This window comes from Haplochromis burtoni, unplaced genomic scaffold (assembly GCF_018398535.1).
Source record: "Haplochromis burtoni strain Fernald_Lab_line unplaced genomic scaffold, NCSU_Asbu1 Contig_473, whole genome shotgun sequence".
Lineage (NCBI taxonomy): Eukaryota > Metazoa > Chordata > Actinopteri > Cichliformes > Cichlidae > Haplochromis > Haplochromis burtoni.
This window is the reverse complement of record NW_024582834.1, coordinates 385,351-408,267: the sequence shown is the minus strand read 5'-3', so window position 1 is coordinate 408,267 and position 22,917 is coordinate 385,351. Positions and strand designations below refer to the sequence as shown.

General features: G+C 38.5%; 2 protein-coding genes across 7 annotated transcripts in view; both read right to left on the bottom strand.

Moving 5' to 3' along the window:
* Window positions 1–6: 6 nt before the first annotated feature.
* On the bottom strand, window positions 7–10,120 carry LOC121812221 (deoxyribonuclease-1-like). Of its 2 annotated transcripts, none has more exons than XM_042213724.1 (10): window positions 9,489–10,120; window positions 8,064–8,156; window positions 7,880–7,974; window positions 7,696–7,773; window positions 7,467–7,579; window positions 5,153–5,265; window positions 4,046–4,200; window positions 2,760–2,856; window positions 2,586–2,669; window positions 7–492 (listed from the first exon to the last, which is right to left on the bottom strand). In XM_042213724.1, the coding sequence occupies exons 1-10, from the start codon at window positions 9,639–9,641 to the stop codon at window positions 382–384; spliced, it is 1,092 nt and encodes a 363-aa protein (XP_042069658.1). In that variant the 5' UTR covers window positions 9,642–10,120; the 3' UTR covers window positions 7–381. The 2 variants fall into 2 exon arrangements, with proteins under 2 accessions (XP_042069658.1, XP_042069659.1); XM_042213725.1 differs by having other exon boundaries at window positions 398–490; window positions 2,585–2,669; window positions 7,696–7,782; window positions 9,489–10,112.
* Window positions 10,121–12,674: 2,554 nt separating this feature from the next.
* Window positions 12,675–22,917, bottom strand: part of LOC102305057 (deoxyribonuclease-1) — a 12,794-nt gene continuing 2,551 nt past the window's right edge. For 2 of the 5 annotated variants that reach the window (XM_042213720.1, XM_042213721.1), the window contains exons 2-9: window positions 18,516–18,608; window positions 18,332–18,426; window positions 18,148–18,234; window positions 17,919–18,031; window positions 15,597–15,709; window positions 14,515–14,669; window positions 13,229–13,325; window positions 12,675–13,138 (exon numbers count right to left, since the gene is read on the bottom strand). In XM_042213720.1, the coding sequence (XP_042069654.1) occupies window positions 13,001–13,138; window positions 13,229–13,325; window positions 14,515–14,669; window positions 15,597–15,709; window positions 17,919–18,031; window positions 18,148–18,234; window positions 18,332–18,426; window positions 18,516–18,596 (879 nt within the window). In that variant the 5' untranslated portion in view covers window positions 18,597–18,608 and the 3' untranslated portion in view covers window positions 12,675–13,000. Of the gene's footprint in view, window positions 13,139–13,228; window positions 13,326–14,514; window positions 14,670–15,596; window positions 15,710–17,918; window positions 18,032–18,147; window positions 18,235–18,331; window positions 18,427–18,515; window positions 18,672–19,940; window positions 22,077–22,917 lie in introns of those variants that run through there. The other 3 variants (XM_042213719.1, XM_042213723.1, XM_014341448.2) reach the window with 3 other exon arrangements.

Sequence of the window (22,917 nt, the reverse complement as noted above, 5' to 3'; positions counted from 1 at the left end):
TGTTAATACATTTTATTTCCTGCTAATGCCCTTAGCTCAGAAGTAAAATATTTATACATACATTCCCACTCTAAATAGCAAAATAGCCCAAGGTAGACCCTGTGGGGTATGCTTTCTATACAGTGACCAAGAGAAACCAAAATAAGTTCATGTTTACCATGGAAGGTCCGGAAAACATATAATAAAACAACAATTATTTCTTACATAGTCTAACCTAATTTCCATGTAGTACTAATATCTTTACACTCATTTGTCTTTTCCACAGTAAATTCAGTAAAGAAGACAAACAGTTATTTTTTATCACGTTGAACCACCTGATGTGGTTTTCTGTTAAATCCGAAGAAAAACTGAGTTTAAAAATTAACTGGAGTAACACAAATTTTAAAAATTAATAGCAAGATTGTTAAAGTTTAACACTAAACAGCCCGACGTCCTCTCTTGGTTGGCATGTTGGATGCTTGTCCTTGCTTTCTTTTTTGATCCTGTTGTCCTGTTGTTAATATTAGAAAGAGGAAATACAATGGGTAAAATAAGTACTTCACATTTCAGCAATTTTCTAAGTTAATATATTTCTAAACGTGCTGTTGTCATGAAATTCTCACCAGATGTCAGTAACAACCCATTAAAGTTATGTGTAATAAAGAGAAATGACAAACGAAAAGGTATTGAACACATGAACAAAGGAACAGGCAAAAAGACGCTTTTAGTTTTCTTACTGTCCTTCTTCCCTGCTGTTTTTCTTTCCCTCCCCTTTTCTTGAACTTGTCTATATCTTTCCCTTTTCTATCCCCTAGCCCTGTCTGTTCCAATTGTAATAAGTTGTAAAAGTAAAAAAATAAATAAATAATAAAGCTCAATCAAGTGGACCAGTATGGCAAAGCCACAATGATCTACTTGTTTTGCATTTTAATTGGCCTTCAGACAATAATTCTGATTACTGCAGCGCCAAACGGGACAGGAATGAAAAAAAAAAAGCCATTTAGTGCAAATTAAAATCAGCTGGTTTAGTCTCAACTGACGGCTTATAGAACCATGTTTCATTACTAAGGTGTCACACAGGAAACATCTCATGAAGGATGAAGCCAATGAGCAAACTCTACACCTTTGCAGCCTTGTTGTTGCAAAACATACTGATAACACTGGTTACTGAAGAATTTCTAAACCACTGAAGGTTCCAGTTCAGGATTTGAAGACTGGGTGTCTGAAAGAATGGGACAAAATCACACCTGCACCCAATGCATGTGACTAGTTTCTCCGTGCAGTAGGCATCTTGATGCCGTCATCACCAACAAAGGGTTTTGTTCAAAGCATGAAATAAAATTCAGTGAGCATGTTGAAAACATTTTCCCCGTGTCATTATTAGACATAAATTATGGACATGTATACTTTCATTTAATGGAATGTGTGCATTGGATGGGCTGTTACTGACATCTGGTGAGAATTTTATGTCAATAGCACCTTTAGAAATTTATTTCCTTAATTCAGTTTTATTTATACAGGGTCAAATCACAACAACAGTCACTTCAAGGTGCTTTATATTGTAAGGTAGACCCTACAATAATACATACAGAGAAAAACCCAACAATCATATGACCCCCTATGAGCAAGCACTTTGGCGACAGTGGGAAGGAAAAACTCCCTTTTAACAGGAAGAAACCTCCGACAGAACCAGGCTCAGGGAGGGGCGGGGCCATCTGCTGCGACCGGTTGGGGTGAGTTTGAAAATCATAAAAAGTGTTCAATAGAGTGATGTTAAAGCTGACTGAATGCCGATCCCAGCCCAATAGCCAGTCCCTGATCTGCCACAGGTAACAAAAGCAGTGATGAGTAGTCAGGATGTAGCTTCCATTTCTCCTGGTTCATGTTTCTACAGTAGATTCACGTGGCGATTGTTTTAAAGTGTCTTTGGTCTGGTTTTCATCTTTGCTTTGTGTTGCAGGCTTTGTGTTCATACCTAAAAACCAAATACCAGCACTGTATGTGTGTCCTCATTAGGATAGGGATTTATGCTGGTTCGTGGGATTGTAGCCTCGGGTTTATCCTGTTACAGTGAGCTTACCACTTCTCAAATATCACTGTGTGTCTCCTGTATGATATATTTAACTGACATTTTTTATTGTAACAACCAACGATTTATACAGGAAATAATGACTATTAACAAGGTTGCACAAACTTTTGCATCCCACTGTATTCATTATAACTTTGAAAAATTTTATAGAGAAAAAGAAATGTAATGTGTAGTATAAGTACTTAGTTTCTCCTGGAAGTAATGGTAGTAATGTACTGCATTACTTTTAATAAGAGTGTTCTGTGTAATATGTGTAATATGTTACTCTTTTGAGTTATGACCTCAATGCTGATCATAGCATTGAGGTCAGCATGTAACCTTTGACCACACAGCATGTAATTAATTTGCACAAATATATTCATTTAGAGACGGTGGTGACCCTTAAAGCGGAGCCAATGAGAACTCAATGATATCGATAAATGCATCAGAATCACTAAATTCTTATCAATCTCCATTCCTGCTGTCAAATATATAGTAAGAGTAATACAGTAAGAGTCAGAGATAAAAAATAATAACCTTTTTTCTTAGATTGTCCTTCCCCAGACGCATCTTTGGTCTTCAGCTCCACCTCCACAGGGTAATGGTCACTGATGCCCAGGGCCTTGAAAAGTTGAATGACAACACTCATGGTGTCCTTTAAAATGCTAAAACCTGTCAAATCATTTGTATCTTGAGCTTAGAAAAAACTCACCTCCTCATCGGTCAGGTCAAACTCCTGCTGGAAGTTGAAGGACTTGGCCGAGTTGGGGACGATGGCGTTCAGCATGGTCTGTCCATACACAACAATTCTGTTTGACAAAGAGGAGACGCATTTCTTTCAAACAGTTAAGAACTTCATTTCTGTCTGTCTACTTTATAGCGTGAAGCGCCAATAGTTTTATTTCTCCATTTTCTGTCTCAAATCGAAATTCACTGATGCCAATATTATTATGTGAGAGGCACTGTGAGAAAAAAATCTTTAAAATATTAAGAGTCTGAGACTACATGCCTCCACTACAGCTATACTGATTTATTTCCTGAATTCCTGCACTTTTTTCACACAAATTTAACGTACACACAGGTAGATTTAATCAGAGTTCGTGAGTCATCCAGCCTCATGTGCACGTTCTCAATACAGACAAAACAGACAAATTCTAACAAACAAATAACAACTAACTCTTATTTCCTTTTGGTCATTATGCACAATTTTGCAAAACACCAGAAGCAAAGAAATAGAAATGTCACGGACCGGCTCTGGAGGACTCGGGGGTCCGTGAGCAGGATGGAATTATTATTATTATTATTATTATTATTATTATTATTATTATTATTAGTGTTGTTGTTGTTATTTGGGGATGTGTGTTTTTCTGCACTATGCTGTGTTCGGTGTTCCACTCATATGTAGAGGCAGGGTGTGTACATGTGTGGCTGGAGGATGGAGAACAGCCACATGCAGGCCTGATGGGTGTGGCCCTGCAGGAGGACTGGCCACACCTGAAGTTCCTGCCACACACCTGTTGGTGATCAGGGCTCGTCGGGGGAGCTACTTAGGAGAGTGTTGGAGCTCCCACCGGTGCGGGATCATTAAGCTAAGACTCCAAGTCAGTGTGTAGTATTAGGAAGTGCGGATCGTGTGTGCGCGCGGGTTCAGTGTTTAACGGCTGCTTCTGTATTGTCCTGCAGGTGGAACGAGGGACCAGAAGGGCAGCACGCACAGGGTGTGCAGAAACACAACTGCCGGGAGCACGAGCACGGACGTCGGAGGGGAACACACACATGGGAGTCTAGGGAGCAAAGGGGATTTATTGTGCATCTGTTACCTTCACTGTAAATAAAGTGCACTGTTTGCATCGCAGAACCATGCGTTTTGGGTCCTCATTCCCCCATATCCCCACGGTCTGCCAGCCAGACCGTGACAAGAAATTAGAAATATCCCAAAAGGTCGTGCCATTATATAGTGATTATATAAAGATTTTTAAAGTGCTATATGTGTGTCACCTGTCGTAGGTGTTATCATTTTTGTTGCTAGCTGTGGTGTCGACATTGTCATCAATGAGCCAGTTGTAGGAAGAAGAGCAGATGCGAATCTTTTCCTTCTTCTTCTTGGAGAGATATCGTCCATCAGCATTAAAGTCCCCCAAAAGCATTATATTCTGCCAAAAAATGCCAAAAGAGAGCAGAACTCACTTAGTACAATGACAGATGTTTGTTACAGCCAGTATGTGACACTCTAATGTCTAATGGTATTAATGTATTCTTTAAATAACAGCACAGAGATTTATATGGTAGGATATATTCATTATTATGCGATCCCGTGAAGAGCTGTTATTTATTGAGCATCACTTCACTGTAGGATACAAAGATTTATGCACTTGTGTTTTTAAAGTTTCCTTTTCATTTGTTAATGAGCAAAGCAGCTTGAAGACATCCTTCCTTATCGGTCTGTCTAAAGGATGACAAAATCAAGTAGTTAAAACTATATTATAATCTGAGTCACTATATGGATTAACAAGGTGAGATATTCAGGATCTGCTTTAAAACAAAGGTCAGATAAAGTTATTTATTAAGATTCTGAATGAAGGGAGTTTGATCTGTGTCCTGTTTTGGAGCTTAGTTCACAGTTTGTTGTTTATTCGCTGCTTGGTTAGGTTTAGGAACTAAAAGTAATTGTTTAGTTTTAGAAAGATATTGTAGTATTGTAGTATTTCAGCTTGAAGATTTCTGCTGTAAGAGAAAATATTCAGCTATATTCTACAAATATTCTAAAAGGCAACAAATCCCAGGTAATTTCATGGTCATACGTGTCACACACCAGGCCGCATAGTCAAGAACTTAACCTTACTATAAGGTATGTAGTCAGTATAATCACTGCAACACCTGGCCAGGTGTTGCTAGTGTTGCTTATTTGAAATAAGCCAAACCCTCTCTTTATTGCAGAAACAAACTGTGACACAAGCAGGCTGGGGGAAAGGCAGGGTGGAGTGGGTCATCATGCATTTTTTTAAATTTACTATAACGCCCCTTGAAACAACTGTTGTGTTGAATTGGCTCTATACAAATACAACTGAATTGGTCTGAATTTTTTAATCAAAACATAAAACTTACATCAGTTTTCCATTTCTTCCTGATGTCTTCAACTACATCATGCAGCTCGTCCAGCTCCTTCAGAGAGTCCTCTGGCTTTGTGTGGACTGGGATCAGGACCAGATCGTCCACAACTGAAATACAGTTTTTTATATTTAGATGAGAAGGTGGAGTGCTACACTATCAGGCATCACTGTCAGGCTCAGGTAACAGGCTCCCTCTGTTTGACTACACTGCCAAGGTTGTTAGTGTGAAAAATATGAAGTAAGAATCTAAAGGACAGAAACGGCTAATACAGGGTATAACCTGTGTTTATTGGGCACTAAATAAAGTTATAGTTTTTACACAGCTGAATAAACATCAAGCAGACAGCTGATTATCAGAAGTGTGAGATGCTCGAGAATTTACTCCGGTGTCCTGTTATATTGTAAAACATGATTACACAACAATCATGTTTTACAGTCCTGTGGTCTCAGCCTCAGATACTTACAAATCACACAAAGCTCGTGTAGAAACAAACAAACAAATGAACAAAATATGTTCTCTTTCATTTCTGTATGACATGTTTATTAAAATAATCAAATTACAGCGTTTGCATTTATGTTAGATTACTTTTAATTAACTGCTTTAGCCCAATTACAATGAAACTGTGAAAGAATCTTGTTCACGACCTGTGTAGTATGTTAACACCATTGGAAGTAAAAATAAAGTAATAAAGTAAAAGTAAAATTTTTTTTTTTTATATAAGCTCTGACTTGTATTATGAGTCTGTGGTCTGGGAGAGAGTCCTGTAACTCTCTGTCTGCAAAATACAGGTATAATGACCAATGTTGGGCAATTAATTATATTAGTTATAAAGTAACTGAGTTTGCAAACAACAAAGTTTTTTGCAGCTGTTTACCTAAAAATGCAGCCAAGGCATTTTTAAATAAACATTTCAAACTATTTACAGAACAATCAGCTGTTCTGCATCAAATCTGATGCCACACAAATTATTTGTGCCACTCCAAAAAATAATTTCTGTCCACTATGAGATAAAGGAGAACAACAGCCTGATACCTGCAGGCCTGACAGCAGCAGATGTATCACTCCTGTTACACCTCTAACATTCAGCAGTCGCCTCATTGTTCTGACACACACAACAAAAATACTGACTACACTACACACTAACTACACAAGACAACACACTAACTTTAGACTCCAAACACAAAACGTCGCGAATCTCTCACATCTCAAAACACCGCTGTGACTCCTAAAACTAAGGGACGATTGGTGAAAAGTAGCAATAGCTATAAACCTATGTGCGTTACATCAGCTTTATGTTTTGTACTTGGACTAAGTAAAACTGCACTCTCACTTTAACCCGCCCCTCCATAAAACTTATAAAACGCTGCTTTTACCGTTTCTTCCCGCAGTAAATATAAACAACGACAGTATTCAGGAAGAAAACCAAACATTGCAGATATTTTTATCATAACTCTGGTTTACGTGGCCGATCAACACAATTTAAAAACTGGTATAAAGTCCACACTTTTTCCCGTCAGTTGTTCCGTCTGTCCTGCTCACATCTCCAATGGTTGTACACGTTGTCATTAACGTGGCTTCACTCCACATCAGCCGCTTTGCTAAAACACCGGTGTCGGCACATAAGGACGCTGTCATAGCCTGTCACGACGTTGATTAGCTGCGTATATACGAATGTGAATCGCATCATTGGCTGGAGCAGCCAGTCACCGGTCACTCACTGACTCACACTGCGAAACAACATGAATTTTAACTTATTTATTTACATTTTAGTTCCGGTTAGATTTTTTTGTACGCAACGATTGCGCACGCGCAGCTTAGATGGAACGTCGCCCCGAGGCCGGGTCGTAACAGCAGCTTTGTCCAGGATAATAAGGTTAGGTTGAGTTAATGTGGATTCACAGCAAAGCTCTGTGTTGTACTGGTGCACAGTGACTGTAGTGCTCGTGGTCAGATTTAGGTGAAACTTAAACTGATGATGTTTAGATCCATTCACTAAATTCTGACTTTATACCAGCTGTATTCTGTCTAGTGTAAAGATAATAAACAGTGTAGTGTCAATGCAGGGGATAGACATCAGCCATTATAGCTTGTCAAACTGTGTACATCTTATTGAATTCAGTTCTGTAAATCCACAAAGAGCAGCAGGTCAGCTGATCACAGCAAATACACTAAGAAAATTAGAAATGATTGTGAGCTGTGATTCTTTCCCCTTTGCTGAGCCAATACACAGATCTCAGGGTGGTTGGCACTTCCACTTGTTTTGTTTTGTAACCTAAAGCGTTACTCAAACACAGTAAAAAGCACAAACCTGTAGTTGGACAATCAAACCGCAGGATGAAGGGCTCTCTGGCAAAGGCATCTTCATCTCCAGCCTGATTATCTTCATACTGGTGTGAATCCTTCAGCGTCACTTCATCTGGTCTGAGAGATAAACACAAATAGTCAGACATCAGTGTGTCTGGCCATGAATCTCACAAATTAAAGTCTGATTAATAACCACTGAGATGTTGTATTCGAGTGAACTTAGACTCACACACCTGTAGAAACAGACATATTGCTCCTTGTAGGTGTCTCGTCCCAGTTGTTTGCTGGCAGTTTTTTTGTAGGGGCGTTTTCTGTTAGTGCTGAGGAAAACAGAAGCAACTTAAACATGCAGTTTTCTACATAAAATATTATAAATAAAATAATTAAATACACACACTATCACTGCAGGGAACTCACACAGTTTTGTTGAGTTCTTGAAGTAACGTTTCCATGGCTTTGCCGCTCTTATCCACCACCTCCAGCAGGACAATCACACTGTACCGAGATATGATCTGGAGGAAACACATCATTTAAGTGTTACACATTTCGTCATTGGTGTTGTATTTAAAGCTTTCTGTTGTAAAGGTAAAATTATTATCACCTTGGTGAGGTGTTTGATGACAGACTTGTCATGGACTTTCTTATGTCCCAGGTTCTTGCCATTAAAGGCTGCTATCTTCATTCTGACTTGATTCTGCAAGAGATCAACTCTGTTTTAGACGACCAACACACAGTGTGTGATGAATTGTTCAAACGTCTGCTGAATCAAAACAGAGGAAGAAAATGGAGAAGCGTGGCAGAAAAAAGAAGAAACCAAAGCAAAGGGAAGAAAGAGAAACTAAAACTTAAACACTGAAAAAACTGTGGTTGGTTATTTTGCATCATGAATATACTAAAATAAGTCACTGATGACTTTCAAGCTACAACTTCCCAGGTGAAGGCCTCTACTTAACAGCACAGGAGCAACATCTGGAATTGAAAATGGAGAAGTTCCTGGCACTCCAGTTCCTCTAATGCGGTTTCTCATTACAGTAACATTTTTAAAAGTAAGTAAATTCAGAGAGCAGGGATAATATATTTTTAGGTTTTACACTTGTTTTTGAAAAAGAAATTCTACTATCACACAGTATCGTGTCCAATGTAGCTAAAACATGAAAGCCTATTATTATTATACAATATGTGATGACTGTTAAACTGTATTCTCACTGCTATATCTAAAAAACTTCATCTGAACTACCGTTTTCAAACTACAACATTAACTAAAACATAAAATCACTTATTCCAAACTAGTCTGGGCCTTCAAAGCAGTGTGAGGAGGTCGTGTGTGGTTGGGTCCTGCTCAGAATAAATGGATTCTAGTTGGTCTTTCTGTACATTATTTATTAGCTCATGGGTGCAACTATAATGTTGTTACTTTGATGTATTGCTTTTTTCACCTTACTAGTGTTACTGATCTCTCAAAGTGCTTTTAACTACAAGTCACACTCAAAGGCAAATGGAGAACATTCAAACCTCACACTGAAAGGCCCGGCTCGAGTTAGCTCAATGTAGCAAAAGTAAAAATATTGCTTATGCAGCGTGGAACATTTTAATGGTTTTGAATGACAGAAATAGTTTCGTATCAATAATGCATATGTAGTATTCTGAACTACTCTAAACACGTTCAGAAGTGCAGCTCATACTACTTTCAAATAATGGATATCTTATGAGTAAGATCAAATACTTAAAAGTTATTTAGTGCCTTTTATTTCACTTGAATAAAAACTTTTTAACTGAGGGATTCCTTGAATGCACATTAATTAACTGGCAGGATGTAACATCTTCAGCTCTTTGTTCAGTCACAGACACTGTGGGTGTTCGAGCATTACAGCGGCACAAACAGCAGTACTCAGGTTTCATTTTGACTTCCCTTATAATGAAAGCAAAAACACTGTTACTGATTTTAAAAGCGAGTAATTCTAACTAATGCAGATACGTATTCACTTTATAAAAGTAGTAAAACGAAAAATTTAAAAATAATACTCACGAGTGTGGCTAAAACAGCAGAATGAAAAATGAAAGAAGCGGCTAATCTGCCAGCAAACACACTGACGCTGACTTCTGCAGAGACAAACTGTCTAAGCAGCAGGAAGTTCTCAACCACACACACACACAAACACACACACGCACACACATACATACAGCATATGGAAACCACACCACGCCCGTCTGTCTTTTATCAGCAGCGGTGTTTCCTGTGTTTGCATACAGCTGAGGGGTTTATAGTCTTTGTCCTGAGTCTCGTGACCAAGTGCTTATGTTTTTAATTATGTGAATTTTTTGTTTCAGTTAGATTTTGGTGATTTTTAGTTCTTTGGTATTGTTCTTTGCCTAACCTGTGTTAGAGGTTTCTTGTATTTCTGTTACAATGTTCTCCTGAGGGGCTTACTCTCTCTATTTTCAAAATGTTTTTGAACTTATCTAAATTGGTTGCAATTGCATTTTTTCTTAATCAACTTCCCATTGGTGCTGACTGCTCTTCTGCATTTGGGGGCAGTGACGAGTCCATTAACATTTAATGCACTATGCAAAACGAGACAGAATACAGCACTGCTGTTCTTGTGATCATCCTTTAAACCATTACTGGGGAACAAGTTACAGGGAGCCCTTCATCAGAGCCCCTAATCAACAGGCTCCAACGTGAAGAAAAGCAAAATTTGTAGCTGCTCCATCCACCACTGTTTGTTTTACACAGAAAACAAAATCAGCAGTAATCAGACGTTGTATTAAAATATACAGATAAACTGTCAACTTAGTCTGATACCATGTTTAAGCCTGCTGAAGTTAATCAAATGCTGCCATCCCATTTCACATGGAAGCGATTTCTGCAGCAAACTGGTGAATCTTAACATTTTTCATATTAAAAGAAATAAAATAAAATACTGTGTTAATTCAATTATATTAATATTTAAAAGAAACACTTTTTTCACAAACCAATAGACATGTACATGGACCAGTAAACCTCAGAGGCAGAGTGAAGCTCAATTTTTATGCCTTAGTTTAGATTTAGTATATAATTTTATTTATTACTTTTTTGCCTTTGCCTATTGACTGTGTGAGATTATTTGTATGTTTATTTATGTTTATTTTATAAGGCAATGTTTATTTAATATTGCACGGTCTTCAGAGTGCCCAATAACAGGAGAGAAGAAAAGGAGAGCGACCGTCCTGCCTGACATCACTGACCGCACTTTAGACGCTCCGATTCTCCGACCAGAGTTCGTATCTAAGCCAGTGGCCATCTCTGTCTCTGTGCATCTCTCTGCAGCAGCAACAGGAGGCAGATCCTTCTCCGCCTTCTCTCACCTCACCTGCGTCCTTCTCAGTTCTTTTTTTTAAAAAGGCTTCTTACATCCATTATAGAAGTGTTTTAGGTAACTTAATCCCAACCAGATCCACCTGTTTTATAGCACAGCTGCTGGAGTCCCGCGCACTGTTGAATCCAGTTTGTTGGACCAATCAGCACAGCACTGATGTTAGGCAGGTGTGCACACTAGAGATCAACAGGCGTGAAATCACCGCCCACTCTCCTGTCAGTTCTTTGAAAAAAACAAAACAAAACATCACTATTCCTGGAAGATCCCTCAGAGCTGTTTGTGCAGACAGCATTTGAAGTTCTCCAGTAGTTTTCCGTGAGGATTAGTAGGAAATTGTTAGCGGCCACTTTAGTTTGTTTTCTGTGAACTCTAAGCGACAGTTTTTTAAATATAGTATGATATAGTAGCTCTTTCACGGTCTTATAGATCAAAGCGTTTAAATTCAGTGTTGTGGGTGACTGTTGAAACCTCATTAATTTAACTGGAGCAGCTGTGTTGCATTCATTCTGTATTATGCGTGTAACATCTTTGTATTATTTCTATAATTATAGTTTACTCTTCCATCCTTACTCATCCAGTAACTGCTGGTACATCAGTCAGTGTGATTGGTCAGATGTTACCTGCATGTTAGGGTGATGCAGATAAAGGAAAAAATACCCTGGCTTTGTTGAACTGTGTACAGGGTCCTGGATTCATTTGACAGGTTTTAGCTTGACAATTCCTTTTTCGTGTTCAGACATGACCTCTGGAACTGCCGCTGTTCTTATGTAGCCTACTACTCGCTTACAAAAACTACACAACTATGCATCAAGTGTTTACTTTCCTCTTATTTATCTGGGCCAGCAGCCTAAGAATGGAATTGGAATTGATTAGAATTGAATTACTTTATATTCTAAAATAGTGGATCATTGTCTTAACTTCACCAAATCACAAATTAAGTCATAATAAAATACTGGTAGTTATTATCCCACATTCTTACAAAAACATGCATATGAAAAACATCAATAGAACTATTGTATCTTATTATTTAGTATGCTGTATCATGTAGCTACATGTCATTTACATAAACACAAAATAACAATGATGAAAGAACACACGCTCGAGAGGCTCCAGACTAACAAATGTGGGTTGCATACCACATTATAACTGTTTTAAATGTTGCCATAATATCAGCCAAGAATCCTTGTAGAACGAGTTGGACAGTCAACATATTGTTGTAAGATCAGAAAGTATAAACAGTATGTTGAAGTCTCTCTCTTGGGAAGGAAAAACTCCCTTTTAACAGGAAGAAACCTCCGGCAGAACCAGGCTCAGGGAGGGGCGGGGGCATCTGCTGCGACCGGTTGGGGTGAGTTTGAAAATCATAAAAAGTGTTCAATAGAGTGATGTTAAAGCTGACTGAATGCCGATCCCAGCCCAATAGCCAGTCCCTGATCTGCCACAGGTAACAAAAGCAGTGACGAGTAGTCAGGATGTCGCTTCCACTTCTCCTGGTTCATGTTTCTACAGTAGACTCACGTGGCGATTGTTTTAAAGTGTCTTTGGTCTGGTTTTCATCTTTGCTTTGTGTTACAGGCCTTGTGTTCATACCTAAAAACCAAATACCAGCACTGTATGTGCGTCCTCATTAGGATAGGGATTCATGCTGGTTCGTGGGATTGTAGCCTCGGGTTTATCCTGTTACAGTGAGCTTACCACTTCTCAAATATCACTGTGTGTGTCTCCTATATGATATATTTAACTGACATTTTTTATTGTAACAACCAACGATTTATAAAGGAAAATAATGACTATTAACAAGGTTGCCAAACTTTTGCATCCCACTGTATGTGGTATTTATGAGACATTTTGTTTAAGGTAATTTTATAGAGAAAAAGAAATGTAATGTGTAGTATAAGTACTTAGTTTCTCCTGGAAGTAATGGTAGTAATGTACTGCATTACTTTTAATAAGAGTGTTCTGTGTAATATGTGTAATATGTTACTCTTTTGAGTTATGACCTCAATGCTGATCATAGCATTGAGGTCAGCATGTAACCTTTGACCACACAGCATGTAATTAATTTGCACAAATATATTCATTTAGAGACGGTGGTGACCCTTAAAGCGGAGCCAATGAGAACTCAATGATATCGATAAATGCATCAGAATCACTAAATTCTTATCAATCTCCATTCCTGCTGTCAAATATATAGTAAGAGTAATACAGTAAGAGTCAGAGATAAAAAATAATAACCTTTTTTCTTAGATTGTCCTTCCCCAGACGCATCTTTGGTCTTCAGCTCCACCTCCACAGGGTAATGGTCACTGATGCCCAGGGCCTTGAAAAGTTGAATGACAACACTCATGGTGTCCTTTAAAATGCTAAAACCTGTCAAATCATTTGTATCTTGAGCTTAGAAAAAACTCACCTCCTCATCGGTCAGGTCAAACTCCTGCTGGAAGTTGAAGGACTTGGCCGAGTTGGGGACGATGGCGTTCAGCATGGTCTGTCCATACACAACAATTCTGTTTGACAAAGAGGAGACGCATTTCTTTCAAACAGTTAAGAACTTCATTTCTGTCTGTCTACTTTATAGCGTGAAGCGCCAATAGTTTTATTTCTCCATTTTCTGTCTCAAATCGAAATTCACTGATGCCAATATTATTATGTGAGAGGCACTGTGAGAAAAAAATCTTTAAAATATTAAGAGTCTGAGACTACATGCCTCCACTACAGCTATACTGATTTATTTCCTGAATTCCTGCACTTTTTTCACACAAATTTAACGTACACACAGGTAGATTTAATCAGAGTTCGTGAGTCATCCAGCCTCATGTGCACGTTCTCAATACAGACAAAACAGACAAATTCTAACAAACAAATAACAACTAACTCTTATTTCCTTTTGGTCATTATGCACAATTTTGCAAAACACCAGAAGCAAAGAAATAGAAATGTCACGGACCGGCTCTGGAGGACTCGGGGGTCCGTGAGCAGGATGGAATTATTATTATTATTATTATTATTATTATTATTATTATTATTATTAGTGTTGTTGTTGTTATTTGGGGATGTGTGTTTTTCTGCACTATGCTGTGTTCGGTGTTCCACTCATATGTAGAGGCAGGGTGTGTACATGTGTGGCTGGAGGATGGAGAACAGCCACATGCAGGCCTGATGGGTGTGGCCCTGCAGGAGGACTGGCCACACCTGAAGTTCCTGCCACACACCTGTTGGTGATCAGGGCTCGTCGGGGGAGCTACTTAGGAGAGTGTTGGAGCTCCCACCGGTGCGGGATCATTAAGCTAAGACTCCAAGTCAGTGTGTAGTATTAGGAAGTGCGGATCGTGTGTGCGCGCGGGTTCAGTGTTTAACGGCTGCTTCTGTATTGTCCTGCAGGTGGAACGAGGGACCAGAAGGGCAGCACGCACAGGGTGTGCAGAAACACAACTGCCGGGAGCACGAGCACGGACGTCGGAGGGGAACACACACATGGGAGTCTAGGGAGCAAAGGGGATTTATTGTGCATCTGTTACCTTCACTGTAAATAAAGTGCACTGTTTGCATCGCAGAACCATGCGTTTTGGGTCCTCATTCCCCCATATCCCCACGGTCTGCCAGCCAGACCGTGACAAGAAATTAGAAATATCCCAAAAGGTCGTGCCATTATATAGTGATTATATAAAGATTTTTAAAGTGCTATTTGTGTGTCACCTGTCGTAGGTGTTATCATTTTTGTTGCTAGCTGTGGTGTCGACATTGTCATCAATGAGCCAGTTGTAGGAAGAAGAGCAGATGCGAATCTTTTCCTTCTTCTTCTTGGAGAGATATCGTCCATCAGCATTAAAGTCCCCCAAAAGCATTATATTCTGCCAAAAAATGCCAAAAGAGAGCAGAACTCACTTAGTACAATGACAGATGTTTGTTACAGCCAGTATGTGACACTCTAATGTCTAATGGTATTAATGTATTCTTTAAATAACAGCACAGAGATTTATATGGTAGGATATATTCATTATTATGCGATCCCGTGAAGAGCTGTTATTTATTGAGCATCACTTCACTGTAGGATACAAAGATTTATGCACTTGTGTTTTTAAAGTTTTCTTTTCATTTGTTAATGAGCAAAGCAGCTTGAAGACATCCTTCCTTATCGGTCTGTCTAAAGGATGACAAAATCAAGTAGTTAAAACTATATTATAATCTGAGTCACTATATGGATTAACAAGGTGAGATATTCAGGATCTGCTTTAAAACAAAGGTCAGATAAAGTTATTTATTAAGATTCTGAATGAAGGGAGTTTGATCTGTGTCCTGTTTTGGAGCTTAGTTCACAGTTTGTTGTTTATTCGCTGCTTGGTTAGGTTTAGGAACTAAAAGTAATTGTTTAGTTTTAGAAAGATATTGTAGTATTGTAGTATTTCAGCTTGAAGATTTCTGCTGTAAGAGAAAATATTCAGCTATATTCTACAAATATTCTAAAAGGCAACAAATCCCAGGTAATTTCATGGTCATACGTGTCACACACCAGGCCGCATAGTCAAGAACTTAACCTTACTATAAGGTATGTAGTCAGTATAATCACTGGTTGCTTATTTGAAATAAGCCAAACCCTCTCTTTATTGCAGAAACTAACTGTGACACAAGCAGGCTGGGGGAAAGGCAGGGTGGAGTGGGTCATCATGCATTTTTTTTAATTTACTATAACGCCCCTTGAAACAACTGTTGTGTTGAATTGGCTCTATACAAATACAACTGAATTGGTCTGAATTTTTTAATCAAAACATAAAACTTACATCAGTTTTCCATTTCTTCCTGATGTCTTCAACTACATCATGCAGCTCGTCCAGCTCCTTCAGAGAGTCCTCTGGCTTTGTGTGGACTGGGATCAGGACCAGATCGTCCACAACTGAAATACAGTTTTTTTTATATTTAGATGAGAAGGTGGAGTGCTACACTATCAGGCATCACTGTCAGGCTCAGGTAACAGGCTCCCTCTGTTTGACTACACTGCCAAGGTTGTTAGTGTGAAAAATATGAAGTAAGAATCTAAAGGACAGAAACGGCTAATACAGGGTATAACCTGTGTTTATTGGGCACTAAATAAAGTTATAGTTTTTACACAGCTGAATAAACATCAAGCAGACAGCTGATTATCAGAAGTGTGAGATGCTCGAGAATTTACTCCGGTGTCCTGTTATATTGTAAAACATGATTACACAACAATCATGTTTTACAGTCCTGTGGTCTCAGCCTCAGATACTTACAAATCACACAAAGCTCGTGTAGAAACAAACAAACAAATGAACAAAATATGTTCTCTTTCATTTCTGTATGACATGTTTATTAAAATAATCAAATTACAGCGTTTGCATTTATGTTAGATTACTTTTAATTAACTGCTTTAGCCCAATTACAATGAAACTGTGAAAGAATCTTGTTCACGACCTGTGTAGTATGTTAACACCATTGGAAGTAAAAATAAAGTAATAAAGTAAAAGTAAAATAGTTTTTTTTATAAAGCTCTGACTTGTATTATGAGTCTGTGGTCTGGGAGAGAGTCCTGTAACTCTCTGTCTGCAAAATACAGGATATAATGACCAATGTTGGGCAATTATTTATATAGTTAATTAAAAGTTACTGAGTTTTGCAAACAACAAAGTTTTTTTCAGCTGTTTACCTAAAAATGCAGCCAAGGCAGTTTTAAATAAACATTTCAAACTATTTACAGAACGATCAGCTGTTCTGCATCAAATCTGATGCCACACAAATTATTTGTGCCGCTCCAAAAAATAATTTGTGTCCACTATGAGATGAAGGAGAACAACAGCCTGATACCTGCAGGCCTGACAGCAGCAGATGTATCACTCCTGTTACACCTCTAACATTCAGCAGTCGCCTCATTGTTCTGACACACACAACAAAAATACTGACTACACTACACACTAACTACACAAGACAACACACTAACTTTAGACTCCAAACACAAAACGTCGCGAATCTCTCACATCTCAAAACACCGCTGTGACTCCTAAAACTAAGGGACGATTGGTGAAAAGTAGCAATAGCTATAAACCTATGTGCGTTACATCAGCTTTATGTTTTGTACTTGGACTAAGTAAAACTGCACTCTCACTTTAACCCGCCCCTCCATAAAACTTATAAAACGCTGCTTTTACCGTTTCTTCCCGCAGTAAAAATGAACAACGACAGTATTCAGGAAGAAAACCAAACATTGCAGATATTTTTATCATAACTCTGGTTTTACGTGGCCGATCAACACAATTTAGAAACTGGTATAAAGTCCACACTTTTCCCGTCAGTTGTTCCGTCTGTCCTGCTCACATCTCCAATGGTTGTACACGTTGTCATTAACGTGGCTTCACTCCACATCAGCCGCTTTGCCAACTAAAACACCGGTGTCGGCACACAAGGACGCTGTCATAGCCTGTCGACGTTGATTAGCTGCGTATATACGAATGTGAATCGCATCATTGGCTGGAGCAGCCAGTCACCGGTCACTCACTGACTCACACTGCGAAACAACATGAATTTTAACTTATTTATTTACATTTTAGTTCCGGTTAGATTTTTTTGTACGCAACGATTGCGCACGCGCGCAGCTTAGATGGAACGTCGCCCCGAGGCCGGGTCGTAACAGCAGCTTTGTCCAGGATAATAAGGTTAGGTTGAGTTAATGTGGATTCACAGCAAAGCTCTGTGTTGTACTGGTGCACAGTGACTGTAGTGCTCGTGGTCAGATTTAGGTGAAAGTTAAACTGATGATGTTTAGATCCATTCACTAAATTCTGACTTTATACCAGCTGTATTCTGTCTAGTGTAAAGATAATAAACAGTGTAGTGTCAATGCAGGGGATAGACATCAGCCATTATAGCTTGTCAAACTGTGTACATCTTATTGAATTCAGTTCTGTAAATCCACAAAGAGCAGCAGGTCAGCTGATCACAGCAAATACACTAAGAAAATTAGAAATGATTGTGAGCTGTGATTCTTTCCCCTTTGCTGAGCCAATACACAGATCTCAGGGTGGTTGGCACTTCCACTTGTTTTGTTTTGTAACCTAAAGCGTTACTCAAACACAGTAAAAAGCACAAACCTGTAGTTGGACAATCAAACCGCAGGATGAAGGGCTCTCTGGCAAAGGCATCTTCATCTCCAGCCTGATTATCTTCATACTGGTGTGAATCCTTCAGCGTCACTTCATCTGGTCTGAGAGATAAACACAAATAGTCAGACATCAGTGTGTCTGGCCATGAATCTCACAAATTAAAGTCTGATTAATAACCACTGAGATGTTGTATTCGAGTGAACTTAGACTCACACACCTGTAGAAACAGACATATTGCTCCTTGTAGGTGTCTCGTCCCAGTTGTTTGCTGGCAGTTTTTTTGTAGGGGCGTTTTCTGTTAGTGCTGAGGAAAACAGAAGCAACTTAAACATGCAGTTTTCTACATAAAATATTATAAATAAAATAATTAAATACACACACTATCACTGCAGGGAACTCACACAGTTTTGTTGAGTTCTTGAAGTAACGTTTCCATGGCTTTGCCGCTCTTATCCACCACCTCCAGCAGGACAATCACACTGTACCGAGATATGATCTGGAGGAAACACATCATTTAAGTGTTACACATTTCGTCATTGGTGTTGGATTTAAAGCTTTCTGTTGTAAAGGTAAAATTATTATCACCTTGGTGAGGTGTTTGATGACAGACTTGTCATGGACTTTCTTATGTCCCAGGTTCTTGCCATTAAAGGCTGCTATCTTCATTCTGACTTGATTCTGCAAGAGATCAACTCTGTTTTAGACGACCAACACACAGTGTGTGATGAGTTGTTCAAACGTCTGCTGAATCAAAACAGAGGAAGAAAATGGAGAAGCGTGGCAGAAAAAAGAAGAAACCAAAGCAAAGGGAAGAAAGAGAAACTAAAACTTAAACACTGAAAAAACTGTGGTTGGTTATTTTGCATCATGAATATACTAAAATAAGTCACTGATGACTTTCAAGCTACAACTTCCCAGGTGAAGGCCTCTACTTAACAGCACAGGAGCAACATCTGGAATTGAAAATGGAGAAGTTCCTGGCACTCCAGTTCCTCTAATGCGGTTTCTCATTACAGTAACATTTTTAAAAGTAAGTAAATTCAGAGAGCAGGGATAATATATTTTTAGGTTTTACACTTGTTTTTGAAAAAGAAATTCTACTATCACACAGTATCGTGTCCAATGTAGCTAAAACATGAAAGCCTATTATTATTATACAATATGTGATGACTGTTAAACTGTATTCTCACTGCTATATCTAAAAAACTTCATCTGAACTACCGTTTTCAAACTACAACATTAACTAAAACATAAAATCACTTATTCCAAACTAGTCTGGGCCTTCAAAGCAGTGTGAGGAGGTCGTGTGTGGTTGGGTCCTGCTCAGAATAAATGGATTCTAGTTGGTCTTTCTGTACATTATTTATTAGCTCATGGGTGCAACTATAATGTTGTTACTTTGATGTATTGCTTTTTTCACCTTACTAGTGTTACTGATCTCTCAAAGTGCTTTTAACTACAAGTCACACTCAAAGGCAAATGGAGAACATTCAAACCTCACACTGAAAGGCCCGGCTCGAGTTAGCTCAATGTAGCAAAAGTAAAAATATTGCTTATGCAGCGTGGAACATTTTAATGGTTTTGAATGACAGAAATAGTTTCGTATCAATAATGCATATGTAGTATTCTGAACTACTCTAAACACGTTCAGAAGTGCAGCTCATACTACTTTCAAATAATGGATATCTTATGAGTAAGATCAAATACTTAAAAGTTATTTAGTGCCTTTTATTTCACTTGAATAAAAACTTTTTAACTGAGGGATTCCTTGAATGCACATTAATTAACTGGCAGGATGTAACATCTTCAGCTCTTTGTTCAGTCACAGACACTGTGGGTGTTCGAGCATTACAGCGGCACAAACAGCAGTACTCAGGTTTCATTTTGACTTCCCTTATAATGAAAGCAAAAACACTGTTACTGATTTTAAAAGCGAGTAATTCTAACTAATGCAGATACGTATTCACTTTATAAAAGTAGTAAAACGAAAAATTTAAAAATAATACTCACGAGTGTGGCTAAAACAGCAGAATGAAAAATGAAAGAAGCGGCTAATCTGCCAGCAAACACACTGACGCTGACTTCTGCAGAGACAAACTGTCTAAGCAGCAGGAAGTTCTCAACCACACACACACACAAACACACACACGCACACACATACATACAGCATATGGAAACCACACCACGCCCGTCTGTCTTTTATCAGCAGCGGTGTTTCCTGTGTTTGCATACAGCTGAGGGGTTTATAGTCTTTGTCCTGAGTCTCGTGACCAAGTGCTTATGTTTTTAATTATGTGAATTTTTTGTTTCAGTTAGATTTTGGTGATTTTTAGTTCTTTGGTATTGTTCTTTGCCTAACCTGTGTTAGAGGTTTCTTGTATTTCTGTTACAATGTTCTCCTGAGGGGCTTACTCTCTCTATTTTCAAAATGTTTTTGAACTTATCTAAATTGGTTGCAATTGCATTTTTTCTTAATCAACTTCCCATTGGTGCTGACTGCTCTTCTGCATTTGGGGGCAGTGACGAGTCCATTAACATTTAATGCACTATGCAAAACGAGACAGAATACAGCACTGCTGTTCTTGTGATCATCCTTTAAACCATTACTGGGGAACAAGTTACAGGGAGCCCTTCATCAGAGCCCCTAATCAACAGACTCCAACGTGAAGAAAAGCAAAATTTGTAGCTGCTCCATCCACCACTGTTTGTTTTACACAGAAAACAAAATCAGCAGTAATCAGACGTTGTATTAAAATATACAGATAAACTGTCAACTTAGTCTGATACCATGTTTAAGCCTGCTGAAGTTAATCAAATGCTGCCATCCCATTTCACATGGAAGCGATTTCTGCAGCAAACTGGTGAATCTTAACATTTTTCATATTAAAAGAAATAAAATAAAATACTGTGTTAATTCAATTATATTAATATTTAAAAGAAACACTTTTTTCACAAACCAATAGACATGTACATGGACCAGTAAACCTCAGAGGCAGAGTGAAGCTCAATTTTTATGCCTTAGTTTAGATTTAGTATATAATTTTATTTATTACTTTTTTGCCTTTGCCTATTGACTGTGTGAGATTATTTGTATGTTTATTTATGTTTATTTTATAAGGCAATGTTTATTTAATATTGCACGGTCTTCAGAGTGCCCAATGACAGGAGAGAAGAAAAGGAGAGCGACCGTCCTGCCTGACATCACTGACCGCACTTTAGACGCTCCGATTCTCCGACCAGAGTTCGTATCTAAGCCAGTGGCCATCTCTGTCTCTGTGCATCTCTCTGCAGCAGCAACAGGAGGCAGATCCTTCTCCGCCTTCTCTCACCTCACCTGCGTCCTTCTCAGTTCTTTTTTTTGAAAAGGCTTCTTACATGCATTATAGAAGTGTTTTAGGTAACTTAATCCCAACCAGATCCACCTGTTTTATAGCACAGCTGCTGGAGTCCCGCGCACTGTTGAATCCAGTTTGTTGGACCAATCAGCACAGCACTGATGTTAGGCAGGTGTGCACACTAGAGATCAACAGGCGTGAAATCACCGCCCACTCTCCTGTCAGTTCTTTGAAAAAAACAAAACAAAACATCACTATTCCTGGAAGATCCCTCAGAGCTGTTTGTGCAGACAGCATTTGAAGTTCTCCAGTAGTTTTCCGTGAGGATTAGTAGGAAATTGTTAGCGGCCACTTTAGTTTGTTTTCTGTGAACTCTAAGCGACAGTTTTTTAAATATAGTATGATATAGTAGCTCTTTCACGGTCTTATAGATCAAAGCGTTTAAATTCAGTGTTGTGGGTGACTGTTGAAACCTCATTAATTTAACTGGAGCAGCTGTGTTGCATTCATTCTGTATTATGCGTGTAACATCTTTGTATTATTTCTATAATTATAGTTTACTCTTCCATCCTTACTCATCCAGTAACTGCTGGTACATCAGTCAGTGTGATTGGTCAGATGTTACCTGCATGTTAGGGTGATGCAGATAAAGGAAAAAATACCCTGGCTTTGTTGAACTGTGTACAGGGTCCTGGATTCATTTGACAGGTTTTAGCTTGACAATTCCTTTTTCGTGTTCAGACATGACCTCTGGAACTGCCGCTGTTCTTATGTAGCCTACTACTCGCTTACAAAAACTACACAACTATGCATCAGGTGTTTACATTCCTCCATCCATTTTCTTATGCTTATCTGGGCCAGCAGCCTAAGAATGGAATTGGAATTGATTAGAATTGAATTACTTTATATTCTAAAATAGTGGATCATTGTCTTAACTTCACCAAATCACAAATTAAGTCATAATAAAATACTGGTAGTTATTATCCCACATTCTTACAAAAACATGCATATGAAAAACATCAATAGAACTATTGTATCTTATTATTTAGTATGCTGTATCATGTAGCTACATGTCATTTACATAAACACAAAATAACAATGATGAAAGAACACACGCTCGAGAGGCTCCAGACTAACAAATGTGGGTTGCATACCACATTATAACTGTTTTAAATGTTGCCATAATATCAGCCAAGAATCCTTGTAGAACGAGTTGGACAGTCAACATATTGTTGTAAGATCAGAAAGTATAAACAGTATGTTGAAGTCTCAAAAAAAAAAAAATCCTGGGTGATCAGTTTATTGTTCCTGCACAGAATTGTGTGTGTCCAATATATGAACTTACTGTAGGGACCTGAAGCATACACCACCATGACTGCAAGCTGTCTAAATCCACTGTCTGAAGATTTTTTTGTACAGGTCTGCTCGTTTCTGACTTTCCTGTTTATATCTCATCTCTGACAGCTCAGATTAAATGCACACAGTTCCAAAGTCTGATTACAGTTTAGCCACATTTCAGTGAAGCAGATCACGTTGTTGCAACTATAATCCTGTTCGCATTTGATGTGTAGTATTGGCTCATTAATTTAACTCTTGAGAGCTCACATTTGATAGAGTGATTATTGGAAGCGGATGCCCTCTTCCTCATCTCC